Below are 14968 nucleotides of genomic sequence, written 5' to 3'. Positions count from 1 at the left end.
AATTTGAAAAAGAATAAATATATAATGTTATTAGCTCTTAACACTATGAGATTTATGTAAAATTCTCTTATATTATTTGTTAGGAAAAAAGATGTTACTCTATTTGTTCATTTTTAATTTTAAATATTTTTTTTTAAAATAATGATTGATATGAGTAATTTATTATAATATCTATTATAATCGCTGTGTAGTGTTGGATTTTAAAAATAATTTGAAAAATAAATAATTAATACTAAAATAAAATATAAAAAAGTTATATTTTAATTTTAAAAGTATTTTTAAAATAAAAGTAAACGGAGTAAAAAAAAAAGAACTATGATGTTGTATTTGTAGGTTTTGATTTTGACATTTGTTGTTTTCAATAAAAGTTGTGGGGATATAAATAGCACGGATAACTACTTGGATTTTAGTTATCGAAAGGTCTTCGCTCTTTTCTTCTTCTTTTTTTTTAAAAGGAAATTACATGGTTAAGTAAATATATACTCTAGTTAATTAATCATAATAACTATAATTTTAGTTGATTATCACTCGCTATCAACATTCAGTGATAATCATGTCGGTTGCAGTTTCAACTTTGTATAATTCACACGTTTGTATAATTCGAAATTTGTATAATATAATTTGTATAACTTTTGTATAACGTAATTTTGTATAATATAGTTTGTATAGCGGTTTAATGTTCAGTTTGCATTTGTATAAATTTGTTATTTCAAGTTTATACAAAAATAGCTCAATTATACAAACGTACCCGCGAATTATACAAATTCATTCGCGAATTATACAAACGAGACAGCTTAAACTATAGTCAAGGAGCCTAATTAAGTTTATTATAGTGACTATTTGCGAAATTCTCCCTTTTTCAAGTTATAAAGTATAAAGGGTTAAAAAAAATTGATGTGCACTCACGAGTCACCGACGTACATTCAAGAGTTTTATCTAGTGAAATTATAAAGTTTTAGGTTTAAATTGTTATTGGAAGCGAATTTTTGTATGTTTAATTTTTTTGTGAACGGAGTTATTCAATATAGTGAGAGATAGTAGATAGCATAAAATTAGGGCAAAATTTCACTAATGGTTATATGCTTACGACTTTTTAGTTTTTCCACCAAAATTACATAATTGTAATGTCTAACATAAAATAAAAATCACGGTACTTTTACTAACTCACAAAAATCACAAATATCTTTCTACAAATTGGACTTGGAAAACGATTCATCTATATCCATGCTGGCCCATTTGGATAATTTTTCTCTTTTATTTGGACTTGAGATAGACTATAACTTGCGATTTACATAAAATAAAAAATAAATACACATTTATTGTGGAGAAAAAACATTACATCGAAAACTTTATTTTCGACAATTGTGATTTTGGTGTGAGTTAGTGAAAGTGTAATGATTTTTATATTCGAAATCATAGCTATATGACTTTATTAGTGAAAGAAAAAAAGAGTCAAAGTTATATGATTAATTGTGAAATTTATCCTAAAATTAGTTGAAGTCTCCAACTTAGGGGTAAGATAAAATGTGTGTACATTCTACTGCTCTGCAACTTGTTGAACTGATCTAGCTGGAGTACTCCTTGATATGTTATCCGACATTTTTTACATTCGTGATTAAACTCAACAACAATATATCTAATGAAATTTTAAAATGTGATCTGGACTTTGGAGAGGATAAAGTGTAACTCACTAAGACTACTTGAATGATCACTATTAATTCTGAACTACTACTACTGAGAATGAGAAATGCTCTCCAAAGTAGTATTTTTGTCTCCAACTTATTTAGCGTGTGGTATAATCGTTGTGACTCTAATACCATTTGTTAGAATCAAATATTTATCATTATGCCAAAAGTTATAGTTGATAGCAAAGACGCAACTTTAGTTTTAGCTTAGTACACCAAGCACGTGTTATGTTCAATCATAACTCCAACCTAGACTACTTTAGCCCCTCGTGGGCCTTGCCATAGACGGGATGTTGACACTACCAACACAACATTAATGTAACTTACAGGTTATGTTTGATGTCTGTTTTGTAATTGCTTCTAACAACTGAGTTCAAAATTATTTCTAAAATGAGTTCATTTTTGTGTAATAACATACCCCTATATAACTGATAATCATATCATAAATGAATATCTAGAACTTCTTTTTTTATCAGCTCCAGTTCAACTCTAAACATAACTATTTCTGTATACATATGTATACAAGTATATATTGTCAATTAATTTTAATCTATAGGACTTAAATATTGAAGATTAAAAGTATTGTATCCTAATTTTTTTTAATTATAACTTCTTATAACACTTCAAACATGCTTTCTTGATATCAGATATGTTTCTACTTTTTCTATTCTAAATGTATACATTCAAGTTCCTAATCTTCATTTTTTCATCTAATAAGAAAAAAATCTCAGCAAATTTGCTTACAACTTTGAAGTTAGAGTTCTAGCTACAGATTCGACAAAATATAATAGTTCAAAAATTCACTTGATTTGTACAAATAATTTATCATAGAGAGTTCAATGAGTTTATCTTCTTTAAACTTCAAAATCCATAAACTCAAAATTCTGAATCTGTCGAATAAGACGACATTAAAAGGGTCGTATTTCTCTTGACTTGTCATAGATTATATATATCGTTTCAATTTGTTTGTTTTACTTGTTTTTTAAATTCAGTTTTAAAATATATTTTTTATAACTCTTTAATTGTAACTTTTCACATGTACGTCATGTTTAATACCAAAATTTAATTATTATTTTTTTCTTAAATTTTGTGTCAAATCAAAACGAGACAAACATATTAAAGATGAAGAAGTAGAGTACTAATTATTGACTTTACAATTTTATATAAAATATTACTAAATAAGCTTTAATCCCAGTACTACATGCATTATTGCTGCACAATCACGACGTATCTATCGTATAGTATATATTATATGAATGTGAGATGGACCGCCAATTATTGGTGAATTTTGAAGATGCCTTAACAATGAAATTAACATTGCAAATATATATCCATACATACTAAATCACGTTTTTCCCTTTGCAACATGTGAAATTACAGTTTATTTTGGCCGCCTAATCATTTATAATTATATTTCATTTTTGCAAACAAATATGAAGTTCTCCAATTAGGAATTATATATATATAACTCTTTGACCCTTTAGTTAGGAAAAAATTGACAATCAAACAGGAGTTTGTGAGAAACTAGTACTCATCTAGAAAGTACTCCGTCCACTTTTAACTGTCATAGTTTCCCTTTTTAGAGTCAAACTATAAGAACTTTAACTAACATTTTACGATATATTTTTTCATCATATTGATATGTAAAAAATTGCAATTTATAGTACTTTTCTTATGGTTTTTGAACATATAATTTTTTTGTTCAAAATCTCGAATTAATGTAATCTAATTTAGTTTTAAAAATTGGTCAATTTGACTTTCAAAAAACGCAACATGACAAATAAAAGTGAACGGAGAAAGTACGTTTTTAATTGAGTTGGTCACACAATTCATTAAGAGAGACTTAGTGACCGGAGAATGATTTTCATCCAGGGGTTTAAATTATGAAGAAGTAGACACATAAAGAAGTTGACGGCAATTCAATATATATTAAATATACATAAAAAATAACTTTAATCTAATATAAATTTCCGTTGAAAAGAATTTGGATAAATCCCTTGAGCCTTACTAGCTTCGGCCGTGTAAAGTAGCATTATATTGGTAGAAACAAAGAACATGCACGAGCTATATCCACGCGGAATTGAATAGGGGCACAAAAAAAATACACAACATGCACGTTATGTTCTATGGACTTCTCTTTGAGATAATAAAATTAGCCAATGAAAATGTAATTCATTCAAATTTGCCTAAAATGATCTGCCCAAAAGTTGGCTTAAATTGATCTGTGGAAAATCTTGTAAAAGTATTTTTTTTTTAAAAAAAAAACCTTTTTAGGTATGTTATATATAAGTATAACAAAAAAATAAAAATAAAAATATTAGTTTTGTTTAGTAATTAAACAAATTATAAGAAAATAAATTTTGCTTAACCTAGTTTCACTTAGTTCATCTCAGCGTAAGTAAGTAATTTCTTAAAATTAAAAGATTGGACCATAACTCATTCATTGATTTAATTCATTTTAACCTGTTTAAATTCAGCTCGAAACATTCATTTTCCTTTCATGGACATCTCCAAATTAACATAGAGTATAACATAGGTGAAAGAGCATAGTTCATAAGTTATATAGCACTTAGCAGTAGTGTCAATAGCAAATCTATATGTAAAAAACTTTTCAGTCTAACCAATAGGACAGATAATAATCCAAAGAATTAATGTAGCTATATATGGATACAACCAGGAAAAATTAATTACCTTTAAAACTGATTTATTACTAAACAATGAAATCTTTTAGTTACTGCCAAAACTATATATTTAGGCAAATCTTGACACTAAGCATTAATTGTCTTCTATTTAGATGTTGGCTTGTGAAAATATATTTATGGGTCCAACTCCAAGTATTCCTTAATTTTCCAACATTTTGCATTCTAGCTTTGTCTCTTCACAAGTGTGTGAATCAATAATTGCATCATTATTAATTCTTATGAATAACACTGTGTATATTGGAACCAGACTGACTGCATCCATTTTCATTCCTAAAGCTTCTATGTGCATGTAAATCTAGAGGTGTCAAATGAACATATTATGCTGAATTTAGGCGGATTAAAATGAATTGTCCCTCTAAAAGTTATTTGAACTGAAATTGACATGAGCATAAATGAACTAAAATATGGGTCAAAACTTAATTCACCTAATTCTTTCTAAGTTTTAATTGTTTTATATATTTTTTATATATATATTTTTTGGTACGTACTAATAATCAATACAAACTTAAACGGATTGGATGAATTATAATTTTGTGGGCTAATTATTTCACATGATCTACATGTAACATGAGACAGAACTCTTTTATTTTGTTTTGCTTCTGTTTCTTCTTCTTCTTTTTTGTCTAGTTTCTTTTTGAGTAACATGGGATGTAGGAATTTGATCACAATCAATTGATATTTTTTTAATTAATATTTTTATATAATTTTAACAACCAAATGGAAAAGTCATTTTGTGTCATTTATAGAAAATACTTCTCTCTTTCTCAATTCATGTGCTATACTTTGACAGATTAAAAAAAAAGTGGATCACATAAATTGAGTCGAGAGGGGATCAATAGTTTATCTATGGCCAGCTACCTGAATAATCAGCAAAGGGACATCAAGACACATTGTTTTGATTCCTAAAATATTTCTTCATGAAAGTAGTAGCTGGTTTTTCATCTTACTTAATGAAAAGTTAAATTGAAGTTATAATCCTATAAAAAAAAAGGTTCATCCATACTCCCCATAAAATTTAAAAATCAAACCCTAAGAAGATGAATTAAACTTTAGAGCTAACTTAATTAGCACATATCTAATTTCATCAAGTACAGAAAGTAATTAGAAAGATTACAATAGCTTAATAATAGTACCCTAACTAATCAGAACTAACCAAAACCCTAATAACAAAGATACCACACACACATTATTTAATTTGATCATAGAGCTAGCTAGCTAGTAAAATTAAAAATATCAGTAGATATATAATAGATGTTGTATATGTGCAGTTTAATGATCATGAAATTACTTGAAGGGATTATTGTCTTGGTAGTGATCATCTTTGCAGCTTCCATCTGTTTGATTAATTGAATTCCATTCCCACAATCTGTCTGAAAAAGCCGCGGCCGCAGAAGACGGAAGTGATCCTTGATGAAGTAAAGATTGTGGTGCTAATTGTGGTTGTTGCAATAACAATGGAGGATATTGTTGGGGTACAACACCAGGAGGAGGATGAAAATGGTGTTGATTATTATGAAACGCGACGACTTGGTCTAAGTTGATTAGTCTATGGAGATCATCAGTATTATTTGTTGTTGCTACTAATGAAGTGAAAGGTGTCAAGGTAGATGTTGTGATATTTAGGGATGAGTTGACCGCGCTCCCAATAGGGTCTAACGCGATGTTAGTGTAGGAATTTGAGAGGGAATTGAGCCCGAGTGATGTAGCAACATGATGGTTATGATGATGGTGATGGTGATCAGTACTAGTGCTACTTGCACTTGTTTCAGTACTTAATTTTTCGTCGATTTGTTGTTGGGAAGATTGTCCTAAGTATAACGGAGAGATTAATGACGAATCTTGTTGTGCTACTTGTTGTTTCTTGATGGAAGTTGTTCCTCTAGAAGAAGAAGAAGACGATGCTCTTGTTGTTAGAAGTGATCTTGGGAGAGATGGATGATCTTCCACTCCAGCTCTTTTATAGACACGACAAAGTGAAATTTCTGCCTGAAAAAAGAGAGAGGATGTAATACATATTAGCTTACATAACAATCGGAATTTGACCTCGTGTGCCTGTGAATTTAAAGAGTGGAGGAGGTCAATTCCCATTCATAACTTTACATGTACAATTTCAATTGGTTGGACGTTTCTGTGTCTTACATTTAAGAAACTCAACACATTTATTGAGTGACGAAGCAGAATCAAAAGTGACCCTAGTTTACCCATGTCTGGGAGCTCGTGTAAGAGTTGGTTTGACTATGCTAACTAATTATGACGGAATATTTTTGAGATGTTAAAAAAAACATGAGATCTCTGACTAGGTTTTGTAATGAACCATTTGAAACTAAGACATATTGAATAAAGTCATAAACTAGTGATACTAAATAGTACCTTTTGTAGGCGTTCAGTCTCATGATGTGGAAGACGATATTCATTCATAATCCAACTACTTCTTATGCCTTTAGGAGCCTTCCCTGAGTAGAAAACCAATGTCTTTTTCAGGCCAATCGACCGCGAATTCTCCGTTCTAATCATTCTATCAGCTCCAGTAGCCTTCCAATAGCCTGATGTTGTAACCCTATTAGGCCTATCTCCATTTCTATACTTCCTATCTCTTGGCACATAGAAATACCATTCCTTCTCTCCAATTGCTGCCAAAGCTAAAACCAAACAAAATACACAAACAAACTTATGTATACAATCAACTTCCAAATTATGTGCTAACACCCAAAAGCAGAGGCGGATCTAGGGTTCAAACTTAATATTTTAAAAAATAAGCATTCAGATAAACTATTTGTTGTAGTTTTACTTGATTTATATAAATATAATAATAATTATGATCTGCATCGAAAGTATTGAGTTAAGATGAATCCATACTCCATCCGTCACAACCTAAAAGGAGATCGATGTATCAATTTGTTCAACATGTTCAATTAAAAACAAAACATTTTTGTTATAGACTATAGTATATTGAATTATGAACTTATAATTACATAAGTTCAATGAATTCAATCTAAGAAAACCTTAAAGATTGAACTTGTGTTACAAAAATTTAAATTCTGAATCTGCTTCTGACTGATACTATTACGTAGAAAGGAAAGAAATCGGAAATTGGAAGAGGAAAAAAGAGGATGTAGAAAATGAATAGTAGTAGTATATACCAGGAAGCTCCCAAGGGTCATAGCGATAAAGATCAAGAAAAGTGATGAGTTCGACATTAAAACGTTTTCCTTCAACCTTACGGCGAAGGTAAAACTCAACAAGTTCTTCCTCAGTAGGATGAAATCGAAAACCAGGCATGACCATGTCATGTTCATGATCATCATCATCATCATCTCCTTTAATAGTGTTGTTGATGTTATCATCATCATCTTGTTGTTGATGTTGTTGTTGGGATTGACTCATGTTTGTAGTAAAAGGGACAATTGCCATACAAAATACTACTATAACTTTAGTAGTAGTAACTTGTCATGAAGGGAATTCAAATGATATATAGGCTAAAAAGGGGTAGAGTTTCTTCCTCCATTTATATTACCTGGAGTTATTGTACGATAAATGAAAGTTGTGGACGAGAAAAGATAGTGTAAAATTGAGTAATAAACAAGCACACAATAAGTCAAAGTCTTTATTTATTAATTAAAAGAATTATATACTCTAGAGGGTACATAAATAGATATATTAAGTGACCAACATGGGTTGTGGTGCACTGGTGGGATGTTTCACCCTTAACCAGAGATCTCGGGTTCGAGCCCTTGGTATGGAAAAAATTCTGTTGGGAGCGTCACCCCTGAATGGACCCTGTAGAGCGTTGATCCGGATTTAGTCGGAGCTCCAATGTGGGCTCCGGACACCGGGTGGAAAACAAAAATATATATATATATATATAAAGTGGAGATTATATTTATTTAATGAGAGAAGATTAGGGGTGGGGTGGGGGGGAGGAGTTAATAAAAAGATCTACATAGCTATCGATGAGACCCTACATGAGAAGATGTTGAGTTAAGATGAGAAAAGGACACTACAAAATAATAGGACAGCTTGGCTAGCGGTGGGTTTGGAGCTTTCTTAATTCTCACATTAATTAACTTATTTTTGTTACCAACATTTTACTACTATCACTCCATTTCTTTTTCATTTTTACACTAGCTTACATTTTAGACATATATACTACTTATTAAAAATAGCTGTATTAAGGTAAAATTAATTATGGAGTAGTTTTTATCTTTACGAGTACTATGTAGAGAGAGAGAGAGATTAAGTGTGAATGTGATATAGACAATTGTATTATATTGAGATTAAAAATAAATAAATAATTTAATATCAAATTACTTTTATAGTTAATATTCTTTTAAGTGGCGTGTAAAAGAAAAATCATAACAAGTAAAATGAACACAAAGGAGTATTAGATTGTTGGTATTTGTATTATAATAGTTGGTAATACAAAGTGAAAGACTCTTTGTAAATAATGATGGAGTCAAAAATTTGGTTAAAAGTATTTAAGATTTATTATATACATATGAAGATAACATTTTTATTCATATAATTCGTATAATTTTCTCATAGCCACCCATTACCATATGTGGCTATGCCACTGTTTGTGAGTCCTTTTACTTCTCTTATGTGAAATACAATAATCTCTTATATAATTAGAAATTTCTTTATTGAGCTTGAAAAGAATCAGTAAAAGAGAATGATCTCACACACACATGAGAAATGAACTAATTAAAGGCAAAATTAGTTGTTTTTCCCCTCTTGCACGTGAAATATACGTGAGACCTAATCCAAATCAACGATCGATCTAAACTAGTGATTTAAACAATTAAGGCAATTCCCATGATTATAATGTTGATTCTTTTGCATGTTTAGTTATTTGAGAGTCGTTAGATTTGGGTAGGTTGTCATGAGTTGAAGAATATTTTTTTTAGGCCATCATTTGATTTTGGTTCATTTTAAGCACTAAGAAGAACGCGCATGCACATAGACTTTAAAAAAATTATAGAGAAGCAAAATTGACGCAAGATAATTGAAGAGGTAGCTAGGCTGGGGATGGGTTGGAGTCCACTTATATATAATTGTGTGAGGGAGACTACTTAACATTGTCAAGAGAACCCCGTGACTCTCACTACAACTAATTACCATCTTTATCAATAATATTACACCACTTTAATCTTATTTAATTTCATCGCAAAATTTTAATAGTTTAGTTGATTGGTTACTTGTATTTTTACTGTGTTGTGTGTTGAGTGAGGATTCGATTCCTTAAAGTTGTTGGCTGCATATATACTAGTTATGGCGCAGTCTCTCTCTATATATATGTATATAAGCACCTACTTTTTGATTTTTTGGCTGGCTCGTAAGATCTTTAATCAAACTCTAAGTAGGATGTTAGCTCTATTGTCCTAAGTTGCATAACGAGGTAACGGTTGAAGAATGACAAAAAGTCTCATATTGATGATTAATAAGATGGGTGGACTTCTTATAAGACTTGGACAATTCTCCTCCCTTTGAACTAACTTATGAGGGGTGTGAGTTAGGTACGAAACCTATCTTGACATAATATCAAAGCAGGATCCAACTCAACCAATGCTAGCCCCCGAAAATAACAATCCTTATAAGAGTGGGACAATCTTCCTTTTTTGAGCTAGCTTTTGAGGTGTGATTTAGATCTTGATGAATTTTGTATTTTAAAAAGAAAACCATTACGTTCCTGTTGCCACACATACATAATTTATCTTTTAGACATAACTTTAATTTTGTTGAATGTATATATACCAATAAAACAAATTTCTTTTTCATTTTATGAAGATAGATATCTCGACCCCTAAAAGAATATATACAAATTTGTTTTTTTGCAATATAGAAGAGTCAAAACGTGTCTTCTTTTAGAGAAAAACAAGACATTTACACGGGTCTTTTGGAATTTTTATGAACAAAAAATATAGTTTTATTATTTTTTCTAAAGTCACGAGTATGAGGTCACAATTCTCTCTTTCTTCGTTGAAAATTGAAGAAACGAGAAAAGCATATTAGAAAAATAAATTCCAGAATATTTATATAACTTGAATGTTCTAAATTTTTTTTTAAATTATAATTTGGCATGCAAATTCAAAATTATTTTATTAAAGCCCTAAAGTTTCTTTAATAGTTAAATCCACCCAACTAGAAAAGGAGATTTGATTTGCTTTTGATTGCAATTAGGTATAAATCGTACGTGCTTTAACAAATATGATGAAAGTTAGGCTAATTATTTTTACCTACTTCATATCATTTAAATTATAATAACACTCTATATATATATTACTCCCTTCGTCTCATAGTAATTTATCTTCTTTTTACACATATTAAGAAAATATAAATCAGAAGATAATTTTACTAATTCTTACCCCTTAAAAAACTTCTTCAAAACTTTACAAACAAATGTGAACACTTTCAACAAGAAATAATTACAAGGGTAAAATAAATTAAAAAAATTACTACCTCCGTCCCATATATATTAGATGAGCTCTTTCTATTTTTCACTGCTATTAAGAAATCATTAATTAATAGATTAATCAATTTTACTATTTTTCTCTTTGTTCATGTTAGTTAGTTTCTTAAAAAAAACTTAGATTTTTAAATTTGTTTAAACCTCCAAAGACCGTATTGATTTGTAGGGGTAAAATTGGAAAAAGTTAATTAATTCTATCTTGACTTAGAAAGTGATCAAGTAATATGAGATAAATATTTTTAGAAATAACCAACTAATTATATGGGACGAAGGGAGTAATTGATATTTGTTTGATCTAGTAAAATAGACAGCTAATATAAAACAACTATTTTTAATAAGATAATCAACTAATATGATACAGCCGGTGGAGGGTGCACATAACTATTGACTCTATTAGTTTATTTTCTTGATTAGGAGAATTCAAGAAAATCCTATTGGAAATCAGAAATTTGCCGCCCCCAATCATTTTCAATAGACCCCATTCATTGGACTGATCAGTTGGCCTCCTACTTAGAATTATTCAGATTTAATTTTTTTTCCTCTTTACATAAATATTCAGCCATGATATTTTATTTTGTCTTGTCTACTAGAAATTTAATTGTAGCCCCACACCAAATAAAAAGAAAAAAAAAAGTTTATACATGTTTTCTCTCTCGTGAAAGTACCTTCCAATTTATATGGTTGACTTCATAGAGTATATTTTATTTCATTAATTTGTATTTATAAGTTTCTATATATTATTTTGTTTTCTTCTTTACCCTTTCTGGTTTCTACTTATTCTATATCTTGTCTTCATCTCGTCTTTGATGTGTCATAAGTCAAAAGCTTAGATGAAACAATATTTCATGCAACATATATATATCCCACAGCCTGTATATTATGGAGTTTCGATAAATACGAATCACAACGTAGCTATCTATATTTTTAATTCTAAAATGAAAACGTCCTAGCTTATTTGAAAATCAACTTACGAAATTTCAAATCTCGTGTGAGACTTTCTCGTTAGCCTTATAAGTTTATATTGATCGGTCTCCTCAATTGTGTATATAAATATGGATTAAAAGGCAAAGTAACCAACCGTTGCCGCTAGCCTTTTTACGAAAAAGACTTCTAACATAAAAATCAATTATATTTTAAGAAATGTCTTCTTTTTAATTAAATGGAAAATCAATATCGTATAGAAAAATCTAGATAAATTATACTAGAGAAATCAATCGTAATCATATGAAACTTTAACAAATTAAATTAGACAATATTGTATAGGAAACCATCTTACGCCATGCTTACCTAGCATGTTCGTTGATCAAATCTTAAACTAAATCTTTTTATTTCTTCCCCATTCTAGCAAGGTAGTTGATTATATCTATCACATAAAAATACTTCCCATGTCATAATTTATGTGGCCTCGTCTGATCTGATATTAAAAATAAAATAAAAAGAAAAGATTTATTAAGTTTATGATTTGAAACAAATCCTAAGCATTTATATAACTATAAATCATTTAATTTAGAATAAAAGAAAAAATTTAAATTTTTAATTATAAAAAGATGATACTCTTTTTTGGGACAGGTAAAAGAGAAATATATCAAATGAATTGATCAGTCTAAAAAAAGTAATAGAATAGAACAACCATTTAGGTTAAAGAGAAGTAGCTAGGTAGAGTGATCATTTCCCTATGGACTTGTGATTAATTTATTACTACACTACTTTTTATTTATTTATGAGTGAACAACAATTGAATATACTTCTCCAATGTTCTTTTGAATGATCTCATTGCTTGTACAATTGAGGCAAAACGATTCATAGTGTATATTTTATGCAGATGTGACCCATAACAATGAAAACTATAAAATATCGATAAGGGTGGTAGTGGCGTGGTAAATACTCTTTCATCCTTAACCAAGAGGTTTCGGATTCGAGCCCCTTGGATACAAAGTTGCCTTTGTTAGGGAGTGTTTTACCTTTTCAATGTGGGACTTTTCGGTGCGAATTCGAATTTGATCGGGCTCCAATGTGATATCGGACACTGGGTAAGAAACAAAAAAAACTATAAAATGCTTAAAAAAGGACATTTCCACCCAAAAAAGTGCAGTCTCGGGTTCGAGCACCTTGGGTACAGAGTTGCCTTTGTTAGAGAGTGTTTTACCATTCCAATATGGGACTTTCCGATGCGAATCTAAATGTAATTGGATTTCAATGTGGTTACCGAACACCGGGTGAGAAACAAAAAAAACTATAAAATGCTTAAAAAATGACATTTCCACCCAAAAAAGTGCATACAAAGAAAATACTTTCTCCGCTTTAACTTGTTCATCCTATTTTTACTTTACACAAAATTTGAGAAAGCAAAAAATAAAATAAAATTGAATCTCCTAATCTTAAACATGTCACGTAGAAAAATGAAATTAAAAAAATTATTAAACCAAGAAACAAATATTTTTTTAAATAGCTAGACTAAAAAAGAATGTATAAAGAATAAGTTGAAACGGAAAAAGTAATTATAAAAGATTTATTCAATTTATATTTAAGTATATCACCAGTAGTCATATAGTAAAATTATTGAAGCCCTTCCGACAGTTTCAAGAATTAATTATAAAAGTTCTCTGCAGTGATTCATGATTCCCATATTTAGGTACATCCATTATTAAGACGAAATCAAGATATATTAATTCTATGAATTTTATATCAAACTTATTGTAAATTTTAAAAATTATGGATTGAAAAAGATAAGGAAAAAAGTAGGGATAAGGCATAAGTAACCCCTAGAGTATGATCGAAATCTCAGAGACACATCTAAACTTAACTAAGATCCTATTACCCCCTGAACTCATTTGTTTCGTACTTTTGAGCACCTTTTGTGCTGATGTGGCACCTTCAACCACCCAAATTGGTTGTATTTGTACACACTTGCCTGCCACGTGTGTAAATATTATTTTTTTAATTAAAAATTACTTTTCTAAAAAAAATTAATATTTTTTTCTTATTTTTTAAAAAGAAATTAAATTTTCAATTTTTTTAAAAAAATAATCTTATTTTTTTAATCTTATATTTAAATTAATTAATACACATTACATTCATTGTTTTTTCTCTTTTATTTTTCTATTGATTTTATTTTCTTTGTCTTTCATTTTGATTTGATTTCAAATGTCTTATATTTAAAATAAGTTAATTTTGAACGGATATCAAAATAAGTGAAGAAAAATCAAATAAAACATAAAAAAAAAATGTTAAAATTAAAGGACACTTATAAATTATTTTTTAAAAAAATACACATAATTTTTTAAAAATAATTAAAAGTATAAAAATAATAAATTAATTAGAAAAAAGTTTAAAGTGAAAAGAAATTAAAATAAATATTTTACAAAGAAAGAAATAAAAATAATTAAATATATATAAATTTTATTGTCAATAAATATGTGTACTAACTAAGTATAAAGTTACCAAGAAAAAAAATGACATGTGTTCAATTTGTGCACTTATCACTTGCCTTCAAGAGAGTGTGCACTCTCTCTATGCCATGTCAGCGTTTGTGGTATATTTATTCCATTTTAAATTAGTTTAAGGGTGTAATAGGACCTTAGTTAAGTTTAGATGTGTCTTTGGGATTTCGATCATAGTCTAGGGGTACTTATGCATTATCCCAAAAAATATGATAAATTCAAAGTTGGGATGAGCAGTATAACATAGCCTATAAGAACGTCCCCTAAGTTACTTTTTGATACGTAAAAATTTCAGGATATTAATTAGTACTATGGAATTTAACTTGTATTTTAAAAACTTTAGGACATTAATTAATTTCTTAATTACATGATTAAAAAGTGTCTAATTTATGATTTTTTTCACTAGTAGAAAATGGTTCGTTTTGGTGTATTCCTAATTGTAGGACCCTTGTTCTCTGCCAAATATTTTTTTTTATACCTAAATTCATAATCTTAAAGTTGATAATGAAAAGTGGTTTACCATCCAATCCGATCCGATTCGGTTAATTCAAAATTTGTATCGTAATAGTGGTGAAAAATGGGCCCCATAAGGGAGATGGGGGCCCATCAATAATTTGTGTTATCCCACACGAAATTCCCGTGGCCTGGACCATTTTGGCGGTTGTCAACCCTTTC

The 14968-nt window shown here is 29.3% G+C and overlaps 1 protein-coding gene across 1 annotated transcript; it reads right to left on the bottom strand.

Moving 5' to 3' along the window:
* Positions 1 to 5429: 5429 nt before the first annotated feature.
* LOC125815690 (NAC domain-containing protein 35) lies at positions 5430 to 7848 on the bottom strand. The gene is made up of 3 exons (XM_049495229.1): positions 7528 to 7848; positions 6758 to 7026; positions 5430 to 6373 (listed from the first exon to the last, which is right to left on the bottom strand). Exons 1-3 carry the CDS (start codon positions 7796 to 7798, stop codon positions 5672 to 5674), a joined length of 1242 nt encoding a protein of 413 aa, XP_049351186.1. The 5' UTR covers positions 7799 to 7848; the 3' UTR covers positions 5430 to 5671.
* Positions 7849 to 14968: the final 7120 nt, after the last annotated feature.

This window comes from Solanum verrucosum, unplaced genomic scaffold (genome assembly GCF_900185275.1).
Source record: "Solanum verrucosum unplaced genomic scaffold, falcon-dt-bn FXZP01000261.1, whole genome shotgun sequence".
Classification (NCBI taxonomy): Eukaryota; Viridiplantae; Streptophyta; class Magnoliopsida; order Solanales; family Solanaceae; genus Solanum; species Solanum verrucosum.
This window is presented reverse-complemented; position numbering and strand designations above follow the sequence as displayed.

Coding starts and splice junctions, on each gene's coding strand:
- LOC125815690 (XM_049495229.1), bottom strand. CDS start 7,798: ATGGCAATTGTCCCTTTTACTACAAACATGAGTCAATCCCAACAACAA. Junction 7,027..7,527: donor TGACCCTTGGGAGCTTCCTG/GTATATACTACT, acceptor GTTTGGTTTTAG/CTTTGGCAGCAATTGGAGAG. Junction 6,374..6,757: donor AGACTGAACGCCTACAAAAG/GTACTATTTAGT, acceptor CTCTTTTTTCAG/GCAGAAATTTCACTTTGTCG.